Consider the following 16,565-nt stretch of genomic DNA (forward strand, 5'->3'; position numbering starts at 1 on the left):
GCTGGAAGCACTCTGTATGTTTTCGTGGAGTGAAACTAACTGCAGCATATTGGGATTCATTTTGCAAAGACTTGATCACTTGTATTTTTTTCTCTGATACTGCCATAAGGCCTTTTTAGTAACATTTTTGTGAAGTCAAAGCATTGGCTAGAACAAAGAGAAGTATATGCTACAGTTGCTTTTAGGCAAATGAATTCTGCTGCAATAATAAATGTGTTGTAAGGCTGTGCTTAGATCTATACGAATGAACTCTCCCTGCCTAACTTTTCCCTTTCAATACAGTGTAAACTGTGAGGCAGTAACAGATGAAAAAGGATACCTAATGTAGTATTAACAAACCCTGTACTTTTAACAAGCCATCTCACAGTATCGAATTACAGCTTTTATATATTAAATCTTCCAAAGGCCGTATCTTTCTTGTTATGTGGCAAGCATCTTCAATACCATTTCCCGAAAAGTAGGCTTTGCTACTTTCAACAAAGACTTCAAGGTGCAGATATTCCAATAAATCACAATATGTTCATTGTACCACCCAATCCCTTACTTAACATCAAACCAGCCAAATCTCAAGCAAAATCAATTGTGACTTTCTGGTTTTATAAAGTTTCCTTGTAAAAGGGAAGGAACAGATGAAAAAAATCAGGTGTTACTTTGTAAACAAGCTTGTACAAATGACTGCATGCAACTGTTTTCCAGAAAACAAGAGGATGTAATGGTGATTTATTTGTTCAAGTCTTACATGTTTACTTCTGATACTGATGTTTTCTTTCTGGCATATTTCTTAAGGCCACGTAACTAGACTTAGTGGGGAAATGCTATTTTTCCTTGTTTGCTGGCTCCCTGTTATCTGTATCACTGAAGTGATCGCTACTGCATGTTTGGAGTAAAGACCCCAGTTGTTCCAGCTAACTGGTTCCAGAGCAGCCTCCTACAAATACCAGTGTGGTCTGGCAGGGTGTCATTGTGCATTGAGTTCAAAAGCATGAAAATTTTGGCTCTTATTTTCTATACTTAATTGTTATATATGTTCCTCCGTGAGCAATTATTTATAGCTGAATGAGTAGCGTAGTGACTTCAATTAACCACATTTCTTCAGTAATTCTCTGTATTGACTATGTGAGATTTCTTACTAGAAGTGTGAAAAAAATTTGAATTAATTATATTAGATTCACAACAAAAGGCAACACAAACAGAAATAGAAGAGTATAAAATATTACGTGATGAATGTACAATTTCCAGTTGTTTAGTAAACCTAAAATGCAGCTCTTTCCCCCAGAAAAAAGCAAACCCTGAAACAGAGGTTGCCAGAAGGCAGAGAATGAACATATATGTATACTCTACTATACAGAAGTTATATTGATTTAAGAGGTTGCTGATAACTTGTGTAATATGAAATTAATGAAATTTTCATTTTTTCAGAATTCCTAAGATTGCAATTGTTTCACATTAAATTCTGTCTTCAACTCAACTGAATTTTAATAGTTTATAAACCACTTAAATTATTTTTCACTGGTAATTCCTGAGAAAATTTGATGGTCTGCCAAAATTAACATAACATAACATTACCATTCCAAGCCAAGGACCACACTGCACCTGCAACATTAATCTGTACTCTACTGGGAATTGGCATATATCAAAAGATTGTACTGGCTGCAGGGGAACAGAGGATAGCAGGTTGGGCTTCCTTTAACCATTAGGATATATTCAATATGAGGATCCACAATCCTAATTCTGCCTTCTTGGGGATCTCAACCTAAATAGTTACTACACACCACTGATGTTAATATGAAACATAAAGATCGATTCCGCTCTACGTAGAAAAAAACCTTTATGCTGCTAGATGATGGAATTAGTAATTTTGATTAAATGGCAGAGTTTATTGCAGAAATTTAAGGTTTCAAATCCTGATAATGAAATGCAAGTAAAGCATTTATTACGTGCTTTAGGTAGATTGCCCATGCTTTTCCTTTCTCTTTTTTCTTTCTCTTTTTTTCTTTTTTTTTTTTTTTTTTTTTTTTAGTGTAGGGAAAGTTACATATTTTCTGGGTAAATATTTTGTGTGTTTTCAGGTCTTCATCTGAATATTTTTTTTTTTTTTTTTTTTTTTTTTTTTTTTTTTTTTTTTTTTTTAGTAGGGAAATTATGTACCAAGATACCGCATTCATAGAAAATGAAGTGCTCAAAAATTATAAGGTACTGGTCTTAGAGTTTTAAAATATGTTTAATTTTTCCCTTTGTGATTATGGTATATGAATTCATACTTAAAAATTGATTATAACCTATTTTATCCACTGGTCCTGCACAGGGAGTATTTTGAGAACACCTTTAACCCTGGCAGTTTCTAATTTTCAATTTGCAAAATGCATTTTAGTATTTTTATTCCAGAATTACTTTATCTGTTTTGAGAAAGCCAGTCTAAACACTTGTATTTCTGGATGAGCTGGGCCAGCCCCATTAATTTGCTCAAGTTGCTCCTCTGGATAGATTTCCACTTGGCTTTTTGTGTTGAAGGGAGTCCTTCTAGGCTCCTCTCTTTTCCCCTTTCTCTTGCAATTCTCTCAGAAAACTGTATTTTGCAACCTCATGGTCAAAAAAAAAAAAAAAAAAGACCCTTCCAAAGCCAGGAAAGCTCACTTCCTCGCTTGCAAAGGGACCTTAAAGGTCATTGAGTTCCAACCCCCCCTGCCATGGGCAGGGACACCTCCCACTAGACCTGGTTGCTCAAAGCCCCATCCAGCCTGGCCTTGAACACCTCCAGGGATGGGGCAGCCACAGCTTCTCTGGGCAACCTGTTCCAGTGTCTCACCACCCTCACAGGAAAGAATTTATTCCTGAGATCTAACCTAAATCTCCCCTCTTTCAGTTTAAAACCGTCCTCCCTCTTCCTATCGTGCTACTCCATGATAAAGAGTCCCTTTTCATCTCTCCTGTAGCCTCCTTTAGGTACTGGAAGGGGCTATAAGGTCTTCCCAGAGCCTTCTCTTCTCCAGGCTGAACAACCCCAACTCTCTCAGCCTGTCCTCAGAGCAGAGGTGCTCCAGCCCTCTGGTCATCTTTGTGACCCTCTTCTGGACCTGTTCCAACAGGTTCATGTCCTTCCTGTGTTGAGGACTCCAGAGCTGGGTGTAGTTCTCCAGTTGGGCTCTCATGTGAGTGGAGCAGAGGGGCAGAATCACCTCCCTCGCCCTGCTGTCCACACTTCTTTTGATGCATCCCAGGATGCAGTCAGCTTTCTTGGCTGTGAGCACACATTGCCAACTGAAAGCAGTTTCTTTGTGGCTGGCAGCATCATGATGCCATGCAGTTTTAAAGGTCCTATTTCATAAATCAACATCGGTTCATTTTTTCTTGGTCCTTCTCTCCTGCTCCATTGAATCATAATAACAAATTTTCTTCATCATTGTTTCTGAAGAGATCTGCAGTTAATTTTTCCTAGACTGCTATCTTATGAATCTTTATAGCATCTGTTTTGAGTTCCCCAATGACCATTTCTAGATCAATAATATCAAGTTCCTCCATCTTGTCAGCTATATCAAAGTTGCCTATTGTACCATTGGGAAACCTTTTTGATATATAATGTTTGACACTTCTTTTCATTTGCTTATAAGAAATGACTAGAATATTTTCATGTCTGGTTTTTTATTGGCCCTGAAGGTCTCCAACTAAAATGATTTATAATCCTTTTTGTGATTGACATCACTTTTGTATATCTTTTTAATGTCTGCCACTTTCACTGCCCGCATTTCAGACTAGGTACTAGAAGGAAAGAGGTGACTTCATGCATACCTTTTGAGTTCATTGACAGCTGAAAGTTCATTACTGTTAATTTCGAGCACACAGAAGGAGCCTTATTCTTAACTGAATGGTTACACTTTGCAACAGAGATAAAGTGAGTTTCTGAATGAACTTCCAGGCATTCTGCTATATTTTTCAAAGCTTTCTGGATTGATGAGTGCTGTGTGAACAACAAGGTGCCATTTGAATATCCACAAGTGACTTTTATAGTTCTGAACTTAGCACTTTCAGAATATATGCATTGGTGAGCAGTTAGTTCATTTTAACTTTGCTATTTGATCTAGTCATCACTGAGGTCTGCTGTGAGAATGACTGGTTGCAACCAGAAGGACAATTAGATAATTTTGTTAGAATTGTCTAAGCTAAAATATCTAAATATACCTTTTAGTTAGCTAATCAAAGAATCTTCCTGTGGAGTTTGTATTAATGTTTTTTCAGAGAAGTTAGTAAATATACAGGTGACTTATTGCCCTGCACATAAAATGGACCTCATACTTCAGGCAAAGAGTAGGATTTTTAAGTGGCAAAATTATGTTATCAATATTCCCAGCAGTAGTATTCTTTTGGCAGATGTAGATGACATAAGTGGTGATGTGACAAAAGGTAAATGGAAAGTTGTGTAGGTTAGTGAAGATCAGCAAAAAATTGTGGAAAACTATAGAATGACCTAGAAAAGTAGCATTTATTATGCAAAGAAGTGTAAGTGCAGTGCAAGAACATGTTGGATTCTGATATGTGGCCACATCTTGTATGCAGATCCTTTATCCTCTCAACTCTGTGCAGTTTCTTCTGGGCTTTCAATTACTTTTAACCTTTTGAGAAAATCAGCAGGTCATTATGGACAGCACAATTAAGAAGTGTACTTATTGTGCAGTGGTGGTCAGAAAAGTTAATTAGATGTTCGGCTGCATTAAGAATGAGATGGAGAATAAATAGGAAAAGATAAAATACTCTTTATGTATGCTGATATTCCAAATTCACCTTGAATACTGATTTCACTTTCCATTGTATTATGTAAAAAGAAGGGGATGTAAAAAATACAACTGTCCAAAAAAAGACCAATGAAGGGAATTCATTAGTGTTATGAACAACTAAGGTAATTGCATCAGAAGAGAGCAAAAGGTCCAGGACTATTTCAAATGGAAAGATGTTGAAGATGCAACAGAGATACAGCTAGAGATAAAGTGGAATCATACAAAGAAAACATCTCTGAAAAAAATTGTAACAGGGAGACTGAATCGGTGATGCCATTTGTACCTTCTTCTAATAACAGAAGAAAGGAGCTGTATAATTGCTTTCTGTAATTAAACAGTAGCTTTATAATATTCAAAAGAAAATTCTTTTCCTTTCTGTAATGAAAAGTTAACTTGTGGAACTCAATGATGCGAGAAATTGAGCAAACAGCTTAGTATGATGCAAGGATGGATTGTAGTGCCAAGAGGGAATAAGAAAAGGCTATGCAATCACAGAGAATAGAATAAAACAACAAAGGTCATCAATCCTAATGTTGCTAACAATAAGCCATTTGTGTACCAGCATTCATTTTGTTCATTATTACTACACTTGTGCTTTGAAGGGAACAGAATCCCAACATTGGCAAGGTCATGATAGGAGATAAAAAAACTACCTCTCAAACGGGATTCTGAACTGTGACCATCAATCTGTTCCCACATGTCATCTCCTAAACTTCTAACAATGGAGATCACTAACCTGAAACCACCATGAGTGTGCTAATGATGGAATGGACTCATTGCCCACCTTCCCCATGCTCCTGGCAGGGAACACCAAACTGGGGACTATCCAGGCAAATTACTGCAGTGGCTCTGTAGTTTTGATTTATTGATTGCATTTGGGGGTTGTAGCATAGGACTTTTAATAAAATTCCTGCAGTATTGTAACACACTGCCTGTGATTGTCACTTATTCTGAGAAATTTGCAGAGTGTCCAAGCATGACAATGCTCTGGGTACCAAAAAAGGCAAGAAAATCACTGGCGTGTAGCTCAGAAACACTGCCTCCTGAAGGAACAAAACCAATCCAAAGCCAGAGGAGCAGTCGTATTTCACCTGAGAGTCAGTTTCTGGCCTTTCCTTTCAGCAGCAGAGCTGCAGGCTGCTCCCAAGAGGCTTCACCCTGCCTGGCGCTGAGCGCTCTGCCTGGAGCCCAGCCAAGCCATTAGGCTAATTGCTGGGCTGCCCCACTACACCCAGGTGGACCCCTTATGGGTGATCCTGAAGCTTGTTCTGTGCTGGGTTGCAACCGGTTGCCTCGCTCCCTTTGGGATCAAGTCTCTGGAGAGCTCAGGGAGGGATTTTTTTTTTTGAGCTCTCTGGAGAGAGTAACAATTTTATGCTTTATCTTGGGCTGATTCCCAGCTAGATGGTGTAACAAGTCCCTGGGCTGAGACAAAGGGAAGAAGAGATGTCACCTTCGCACTCCCTCTGTAAGTCTCTTTGGTGGAAGCTGGTCCCACCAGGGGTCCAAAGTGCCCCACCACCTGCACTCTTCTTCCCCAAGCACAGGGATTGCAAAGGTTCCTGTTTTTCAGCCAAATTACACGTAAGAAGGGCTCCTTGCACAGCCACACTAGCATCAGGGACAAAGTATTTATTTGGTGAGGGTGCCCACAGTATGAATGAGTGTACGTGGGAGGAGATTCGTAACACTGACTAGAATGCAGAGCGTGTAATTCAGGGGCTATTGGTTGCTATGGAGTTCAACTGAAGTGGAAAGTGACAGCAAAAAACCTCATAATACTTGTATAGGGAAGAACCTCCAGCAGAAACGTAACGTGGAGAATATTTTTATATCTTTAAGAAAGCCAATGAGAGGCAATTTTTGCATGTTAAACGAATAAACGGATGTAGTTTCTTTCTGCAGGCTGGTACATTTCCCCTTCACTGGCAACAGCAGAGGCTTCCAGCTGACTCCAAGCAGGAATTCAAAGCCAGCCAGATATCTGTGGGTGACTGGCCTCTGTTCAGTTATAAGCTAAGCAGTGGATTTCTGATGTTGCTAAATGCAGTTCAGGTCTCAACTTAGTCCACTCTGTTCTCTGTATCCAGTGCACTGTTGGACTAACCATTGCTGAAGAAAAAAAATCAGTACACTTGTCTGTCCAGGCTGCTAAACTGGATGTAAAGTTACTTCAGAATTTTATCTATAGACTCACACAGATGCTATGGGGAAAAGCTTGATATCTTTTCATTACAAAACAGGAGTGATGCCTGTCTGAAGCTGACATACTGGAACCGCCTAAAATAGCTACACTGGATGTGACACAAGAATAATTTGGAGCTATGACATTAACTTAATGCAACCTGTGTTTTACTCCTCAGTGGGCGGTTTATCTGCTTATATTCTGGTTCTACAGAGGAATAAAATAAAAAAAAAAAAACAACTTAACTTTGACATAGCAAAGAAAGGGCTGGTACCCCACAAAAATAAGGAAGAATCTCAGATTGTTGTGTAAGGATTTCTCCAGTTTGTGTGCTGGTGAGTTAATTATTCATACTTTGGCAGCTAACGAGTTTAAATGGCTTTGAATTGTCCTATGAAGAAAGTTACCCATGGCTGGTCAAAATATTTGTTGTGAACATTCGCTGTGAATGCAACCCATTTTCTCTGTGAATCGCAGACAAGCCTTGCTAATTTCTGTGCACATATGCGCTATTCAGACCTCAGACAAATGAGACAAACAAGCCCTTTTGAGTGCATGAGTCAGCTGTGAGCTCCTCTGTTCGACTGTTCATCTTCTCTGGTGCAGGATTAGTCAAGTGAATCACCATGTTTATTCACAATTCTTCATTTTGCAGTTAGTCTTCCTGGTTATTCTTCAGCCAAGGGCTGCCCTGCATAATGTGGGGTCCATATGAGGGGCTTTTCCCCACCAAAAGGTCATAAAATGCCAAGATCAAGTCTTGCAGTGGTTGAACTGGTCACCATTTCCTTCTGATGCCAGAGAGTCAGGGTAGCAACTCATGACCATGAGTTTGAATCAAGACACGAATCTCCAAGGATCATGTGTCAGTAATTTCCAGCGCTTTTTTCAGCAAAAGTAAGTTTTAAAATTCCAAAATAAATACATGCATTTAAAAAAAACCAAAGAGATGCTCTCTAAGAATGCATTATAGGAAGTTGGGGCTTTCTTATTGGTGCTTCATGAGCAGAATGGAAAATTTAGTCTGCTGAAATAAGTGACTTCATATGATTTATGAACACTGGTTCAAAACTCAATGTGGACTGGATTCCAAGGGCTTTTCCATGAACAGCCTACCTTGTCTGTGTGTGAGAGCAATTCAAAATGCTCCTGCCTGGATTCTCCCTCCTCCACCAGCGTCGATCTGCTTGTTATTGATGCCTCCCTTTCTAAGCCTTTCCTTACAGCTTCTTCAGCTTCGATTATCTCAAACAATTTAGGGCAACCTGAGCGTATTTTTCTGGTCCTTCTTCTTTCTGCTTCCTCTTCTTCTCTTGTGCATTACTCCAAATAGGAATCCTCCTCTCTAGCTCTTCCCCCACTAGAAGCTAAATGTGCATTTCTGCTCTCCGCGGGTGATTCACTGCGTGTGGAGGGAGCAATGTGAGATGTGGTATCTTACCTGATTTGTTCCTATGCCATGTTTGCAGCTTTTTAAGTGCTATTCAGCTTTGGCCATAGCTTTTTCATGAGGTGTACCATTCCGTCTTCTCTTCTTAGATGTTCAAACAGCATCAATGAATGTCTTCTTAGATGTTCAAACAGCATCAATGAAACCAGTTTTATATTGCTCAGTCCTTTGTTAGCTTATGTTAAATACGAAGGTGTAGTCTCACTGATTTGTTGCATTTAAGAGGTGATAAATTAATTGATTTGGTATCCCAAGACGGTTTTTTTTTACAAGTAAGGAAACCCCTTTTATCTGCATTTGCATGGAACTAAGTCACCTTTTAAGTATTACAGGAGAGAGTCTCTTACCGCATACTAATTTAGGGGTGTTAAACTGAGTTGTCTGCAACTGCCAAGATAAGGACACTGGTCCACACTTTGTTAGCCTGCTGTCTTGTGGGACAGTCAGGGGTTTTAGTGACAGTTTGTTTTCGCTTACTACCAGACAACCTTAATGGCTTCAGCTGTCAGTACTTCTGTACCTTCGTACTTTTAACCATTTGAGTAATCCCAAGTAATTTCACTAGCATCCCCAAAAGACAGCCTATAGCTTAACTGCTCAGAGACAGCAATGTCAATAGCCTTTACCGATGCTTTCTTCTCCAGAATGTGTCACTTCCTTGCAGCGTGTCTCATTTGACCCCTTATTTTCCAACAGCCCCTCAGCGTTATTATCCATGTATCTATTCAAAATGACTGGTGGTAGAGACATGCAAATAGATCATTTAATTTCCTTCAATGTCTTTATCCCCTGTAATTGTTCCCATTGCACCCTCGTACTCCACTGAGCCTTTTGATTCTCTCACAGCCTGCTTACGCCTCTTATAATTAAGTAATTTCTTCTTATTTATTTTCATGTTATGCCTTTGGCTAATCTCTCCACCAAATCCCTCAGCTAAAACCATCTTCATTTTTGTTTTACATTATTGTTCCTTACCACTAGCTTCTGTTGGGCTAACTTCCCATTTTCCAAAGGATATTTGAAGAGCCTCTTTTGTGGTACCTTTCCATTCAGCCAAGGCAGATAGGCACTCTCCCTCCCTCCTCCTTTTTGTCTTTCTGGGGCTTGTACAAATCTTTTGTAACTCATTAGTGGCTCACTTCAGCAGGCTCCATGCTGAATCCTTACAGCACCTTACACATTTCCCTTTGTGTAATAGTAATTTATTTCACTTTTTTTTTGTGTGTGTGTGTGAGAGGGTTAAACTGATGGGGAGGGGGTTGGAGGAGGGAAGAGAACATTAAGCAAAGGAACAAAAGAGATGGACTAATAAAAAGTGGTTCTGTGTTCATGCATAGAAAATGATTTGGATGCAAATCAGTCACACAGCTGAATGATTTGTCTCAAAGCCTCAAGATTAGGGAGCAGAGGGCTTCAGCCTCAAGTGGCACTCTGTCTGATTTCTATCCAGACCCTGCAATTCACAAAACAACTTGCCGGCAAACAGCCCACCTGGAGGACTTGTGTGCTGCTTTCATGTCTCCTTGTACTCATCTGAAAAACATCTTTGTGTTCACTTTGAGTTATTTCTTACACCATGTCTTAAAACTGCAAACACATAGTGGGGGAGGGATCTGCGCAGGGGACAGCTGGATTCCTTACACGCGAAGAAAACTGGGTGCCATCTCTCCCAGGCAAATAATTTCTACTGAAAGTACAGGGAAGTACAGGGAAGTACAGGCAAGTAATTGCTTGGTAACATGGTAGTTTATGTAGACACCTAAACAAAGATTAGAATTCCCAAGGATAGTCTGTGAGGAAGACTTTGCTCAATCAAATGAAACATTTCGCTGTGATTTAGAGTTTAAGTGGATCACAGAAGATGCCTTGTATGCACCCTTTCCATACAGCCCTGCTGAAATCATTGCACAGCTTTTAAAAGCATCAGAGATAGCAGGATTATGAATATGAGTTTGCGTTTTCTATTAAGAAAACTTCTTCCCAAAAATAAAGGAGGAAACCTTTTCTGATCTCAATCTGGCCCTATTTTCACATCCTTATTAATAACAAGTTTCCAGTTCACTTTAAGATTTGCAAATGTGGGGTTATATCAAGCTCTAGATTAGTTCGTCTTCCCCATTCTAGCCAGAAAGACCACCCATAAATGATGATAACATTCTGTGTTGACAGGAGCAAGAGAGTGGAGAAGGCTGATGTGTGTGAGGAGACACTGCACATCTCTTTGGCAGAGGTCTTGGACTAGATGATCTCCAGAGGTCCCTTCCAACCCCATAAGATTCTGTGATTCTGTGATTCTGGGACCTTCCATGGGGCAGTTCTTGTGGAAGGCTGACCCCCTTGAATGGGGATGCTGGGGTAATGTAGGGTATATTAAGTATATATGGTCTAGGGGTGCAATTCCCCTTTTCATCACTGGAAATGCAGTAATTTAATGCTGCTGTGTGAAAGTCCTCACCTGTTTCCACTTGCCAGTGGGAAGTATATTCATATTAAGTTTTTTTGAAGTAAATTTAGACTGAAAATAAATGTCAGTTGCCAATCCAAACAGTATGCCTTCACCTTACGTTGCTAAGGAAAGTAAAGTACTCCTTCCATAAATCTGTTCAGCTCAGCTTTCCCATGTGATTTAAAAAAGGTCAAGGTTGTCCAGTTGCTGCCTAAGCGCGAGGGGTGGTCTGATTCTCAGCAGCAACAAAGTTAAACCTTTATGCTCTATGTATTGTGAGTTGCCTCAGCAATTGTACTTCAGAGGAGCTTCAGCTTAGGCAGGGACCCACAGTTCAGAAACAGCTTTTTTGAGGGACCTTGTCTTTACAGAAAGAATCCTTCCAATATCTGAAGGGATCCTACAGGAGAGCTGGAGAGGGACTCTTTGTCAGGAAGTATAGTGACAGGACAAGGGGTGATGGTTTTAAACTGAAAGAGGGGAGATTTAGATGAGATACTAGAAAGAAATTATTTGCTGTGAGGGTGGTGAGACACTGGCAAAGGTTGCCCAGAGGAGCTGTGGCTGCCCCATCCCTGGAGGGGTTCAAGGCCAGGCTGGATGGGGCTTGGAGCAACCTGGTCTGGTGGGAGGAGTCCCTGCCCATGGCAGGGGGGTTGGAACTTGATGTTCTTTAAGGTCCCTTCCAACTCTAACCATTCTATGATGCTATGATTCTATGAATGTACATTTCAAATTGAAACCTTCTGAAAGAAAAGAGAAAGAATAAGAATAAGAAAACACGTCAGCATTTACTTCTAATAGAAATTTTTCATGTGTTGCTGCCATTCGGGGTAGAGATCTTGACGGTACAGAAGTTTGTTTTGACTGCACGTAGGCTTTTTTCTCTCAGACAGAATTTGAAACAACGGCTCTTGCAGGCTTAGATGACTTGTTTTAAATTAAAGAAAACAGCAGAAAAGGATTAAATGAAAATCTCCGTGGGAGAACATGGTGAGAGCCTTCCCTATAATAGACGTCAGGCCTCATCCAGATTTGGGAATTATGCAGGGGAAAAGCAGACTGCAATAGCAGTATGTTACAATTTCATTTTACAGAAGGTTAAGCTGTACTTTCTGAAGCTTTCCTTGCTTGTTGAATCTGTTGTTTGCAAATCATCTTAAGGGAAAGGGCAGGTGACGAGAGGTCCTGATTCAGCTTACTCAGGTGTAAATATGGAATAAGTCATTAAAGTGTCCAACTTGCCTTTGTAAAATGCATGAGATGGAAGTAGAGAGCAGCCCAGGCTTCTCAGTACAGACTTTCACATTAAAGAAAACATTTAAACATTTTCTTGTCTGTCGCTTGCTATCTCCTTCAGGGCCTCCAAGGTTTCTAATTATTCTCCCAGAGCTGAGGGAAGCCTTGCAGCCAGCCAATTGTTAGCTGCTAATTAATAAAGAGTTCCCATTTTGAGTGGATGCAGCTATTTTCCATGTTGCATTTGGTTCGCAGAAACAAAGGAACAGTCAAACATTATTGTGCTAAGCCTCGGATCATTCCCTCCACTCAATCAGGAGGCCATGGAGCCTAGTTGTAACCATACCATTTATATTAATATTGTACCGGCTTGTTTTCTTTTCTGATTTTCCTCTTTATAATAGATAGAAAAGAAGGAGAAAAAAAACACAAACAAAAAACCTGGTAATGTATATCCAAAGGAGCAGGGATTTAAACTGATAGCCTGAATCCGTTTCATTTCACCACAGAGAAATATTTTCCCAAAGTAGCTTAGCTAAAATCTATTGTAAGGAAGCCAGAAGAATCAAAAAAGATTTAATTCAGGGTTTATTTTATCCACCAGCGAGCAGGACTTATCACATCAAGCAGAGGAATGTGAGTTTTGGAGCAGGAGCGCTTTAGTGACACCTCTGAATTAACTCTCTTTTCAGAAGAATTCTACCAGAATAAATCCCTGTCCCTTGCTCACGGCCCATCCACAGCAAAGCTGAATATCTTGAGGTTTAAAGATAACTGCAAGCATTGATTTTCTCTTTTTTTTTTTTTTTTTTTTTTTCTGCTTTGGCTTTAGGAACTCCTTCATAGATATCCTCCGGGCTATCCTACTGTCATTGGAAGTGCTCATCGAAGACCAGGAGCTTCAGATAAATGGCTTCATTCTAATTATAGATTGGAGCAATTTCTCCTTCAAGCAAGCCTCCAAGCTTACGCCATCTATCCTCAAACTGGCCATTGAAGGGTTACAGGTAGGTGGAGGGTAATACAGGTACCCGCAACTTTTATTGCTGCCACCAGTGATTTTTGCCTCATCAGGCACCGGGCAGGATCAAGGCTGGTGGGAGAAAATAATCCAGAACACTTCAGTGTCCCATCCTCTTGAAGCATAGATTGATTTTCAGGCGTTTCATTTTGACTCTCTTTCGGTTTTATTTCAGCTGTAAATCAGTGTAACCAATGTGTGTGCTACTTACTGCAGCATTAAGAAGGACAGTCAGAGATTTGAGGATTAATCCATCAGAGAATTCAGAGGGATTAAAATCCAGCAGCATCTGCCTTCTGGAGCGTGCAGTCCACGTGCAAGCACATCTGTATGCAGAGGGAGGGTGGCAGGAGAGGAGACCAGCTCCCTCAGCAGATGGAAGTGTGTTGTCATGTTCACGAGGGTGCATTTGAGTCGGAGGGAAAAGAGGAAGAGGGAGGACACGCTCCCCGTCGTGCCCTCATTCTGACTGCCTTAATTTGTCACACAGGATCCTGTTACATTAGACTGTTCAGGGGCTTCCCACTTGGTGCTTGCGAATAAATAGGAGCAAGTGAAAACCACGTGCTGTTACAGGGTTATGTGGAAAGTGAGGACAAGGCAGCTGGGGCCTGCTGGGACAACCTGAGGATGAGGGTAAACTGAGGACTTTAGCCCTTTCCACTAGAGTCTAAGCCCATCTCTGCTGTTAGACCTGAAATGTTTTTTTAGGTTTGAAGTAGTCTGAGCCACAGACAATAGTGTGCCCAGTTGGCCAAGGTGGCCAACAGCTTTCTGGCCTGTATCAAGAACATTGTGGTGAGCAGGACTAGGGAAGTGATCGTCACCCTATACTCAGCACTGGTGAGGACCCACCTTGAGTGCCGTGTCCAGTTTTGGGTCCCTTAGCACAAAAAAGTGGTAAAAAATTGAGGTGTTGGACTGAGTCCAGAGAAGGGCAACGAAGCTGGTGAGGGGTCTGGAGAACAAGTCTTGTGAGGAGCAGCTGAGGGAACTGGGGTTGTTCAGCCTGGAGAAAAGGGCACTGAGGGGAGACCTTATCGCTCTCTACAACTACCTGAAAGGAGGATGTAGTGAGGTGGGGGCCAATCTCTTCTTCCAAATAACAAGTGATGGGACAAGAGGAAATTGCCTCAAGTTGCACAAAAGGAGGCTTAGATTGGATATTAGAATTTCTTCACTGAAAGGGTTACCAAACAATGAAACAAGCGGCCCAGGAAAGTGGTAGAATCATCATCACTAGAGGCATTTAAAAGACGGGTAGATGTGGTGCTTAGGGACATGGTTTAGTTTTGGCAGTGTTAGATTAACAGTTGAACTTGATGATCTTAAAGTTCCTTTCCAACATATACAATTCTATGATTCTAACCTTATTAATTGTGGGCATTTGGTAGCATCCAAGGACTATTTAGGTTGGAAGGACCAACATGGAGATCACCTGTCCAACCCCCTGCTCAAAGCAGGGCAAACTTCAATCTTAGACCAAGTTTCTTAAGGACCACATTTCATGTAATTGCATATTTAAAAGAAGAGATTTTATAAGTCATTGTTTTTCCATTTTATTTTTAGCACTTATCAGGTTTCCTGTGGTCATAAATACCTCAGGAATAATCTTCCCTGGTGTGTGTGTATTTTAACTTTTACTTATATACTAGAAAGAACAATTTGTTCAACTAATTTTTTTTGTCTAACAAATTGTCTACAATTAGATCATGATTATCTCCACTTTACGTTATTATTCAAATATAAGGTAGAAAAATCTGCTAGCAATTTTAAGCCTGTGTTCCCCTTTGTGAGAAATTTTCATCTATTCTAACAAATGAGAAAGTCAAGCTGTGCAATTAGTCCCTAGGACAATACCTTATCTTCTCCTGCTGATACTATCACTTCATCTGCCTTCCTTCATGGAATAACATTCTGTGGTTCAAAAAACCCATCCGGTCAGAAGGAAGATAAAGCCAAGTGGCATTCATAAGGAAATCAAATTCCAGCAAGGTGTCCTTGTGCCTGTCCAAATTTTGCACTTGCAACTCTCCAGTAAGAAAGAGTCCAGCTCTCATCCCGTCTGATTTCTGGCCACAGCGCTACCAGATTGTCTGCCTGCAGTTTATTTGCAGTTTATTTGCAGTTCTTGGCAATGGTGTGTTTCTGGAAATACAGAAGCTTGAGAGTACTAAAACTGATTTTGTGACTATGTCATTAGCCTGATACCCTGTGCTGGGCAATTTAGGAAATCTGCCTTTCTTCTTGTTGAGTGGATATTTCATTTCTCATTTAAAGTTAAATTTCTGTTGTCTTCTCCGTGATAAGTAGAAATACAACTCTCTCTCTCTAAAAAGTACAAATTGGAATAATGTGTCCTAGACTTTTCTAACCAATGATGGGCTTGATGAGTTGATGGAGTTGTGAATATTGCAGTCCGATTCACCAAGTCCAGAAGCAAGTCATTCATGCTCATTCATGCACATATTTAGCAAGCAATGTTAGTGGGGATTTTTTTACGGGTGGTTTTTTTTTTTGGAAAAAGTACAATTTGGAATAATGTGTCCTAGACTTTTCTAATCAATGATGGGCTTGATGAGTTGATGGAGTTGTGAATATTGCAGTCCGATTCACCAAGTCCAGAAGCAAGTCATTCATGCTCATTCATGCACATATTTAGCAAGCAATGTTAGTGGGGATTTTTTTACGGGTGGTTTTTTTTTTTTTTTGGCTCTCATCATTGCTGTTGAAATACCATCATTAAGACTTTCTTCTATTATTATTTCAAAAGAACTGCTGCTATCCTAATGTAAAATTTATGTGAAATGTAATTGAAATTCAGGCAAGACCTACATAGAGAAAAAGAAGAGTCACAATATGACTTGCGTTGGAGGTCATTGAAAGTGAAAGTCAGGTTCTACTCTCATGAGACAACGTCTGAAAAAAAGCAAGATTGGTTTAGTTCCTTGTTATTTCTCACAGCTAAGGCACTGTGCATGTGCAGATCCTCAGACAGGGGGATTACATGCTGTCACACCCTTTCTTTCTAGGGAAGAGATTTTGGGTCATATTAGCAGGGAGATTACATGACTGTCACACCCTTCCTTTCTAGGGAAGAGATTTTGGGTCATATTAAGTCCTGTGTAAGTCTACAGATGTGGATGGAAAAAAAGGAATTTTCTCTTACTGTTTCTGGTGGGGTTGAATCCATATTTTCACATGCTGGTATCTGAGCCAGGAATCTCTAGTCTCTCTGTCTGTAACAGTAATTTTACTGCAATAGCTAAACCATGTCCCCATAACTTTTTTAAGCTCTCGTCTGATTCAGTGTCTCAGACCATTGCCTTCGGAAATATAGAACTTCTAAAAAATAAAAAATAGTGTATTTAATAATTTAAATGTATGAATTTCATAATTTTTTCTTACTTTCAAATTGCTTTAAGCCAATTATGGCAGTTCATTTTTGCATTTCT

General features: G+C 40.1%; 1 protein-coding gene across 1 annotated transcript in view; it reads left to right on the plus strand.

Annotated features, from left to right (window-relative positions):
- Nucleotides 1-16,565, plus strand: part of CLVS1 (clavesin 1) — a 107,340-nt gene that overhangs the window by 13,524 nt on the left and 77,251 nt on the right. The window contains exon 2 of the mRNA XM_014939631.1: nucleotides 12,922-13,096. Within this exon, the coding sequence (XP_014795117.1) occupies nucleotides 12,922-13,096 (175 nt within the window). The remainder of the gene's footprint in view (nucleotides 1-12,921; nucleotides 13,097-16,565) is intronic.

This window comes from Calidris pugnax, unplaced genomic scaffold (assembly GCF_001431845.1).
Source record: "Calidris pugnax isolate Ruff unplaced genomic scaffold, ASM143184v1 scaffold5, whole genome shotgun sequence".
NCBI classification, from domain to species: Eukaryota; Metazoa; Chordata; class Aves; order Charadriiformes; family Scolopacidae; genus Calidris; species Calidris pugnax.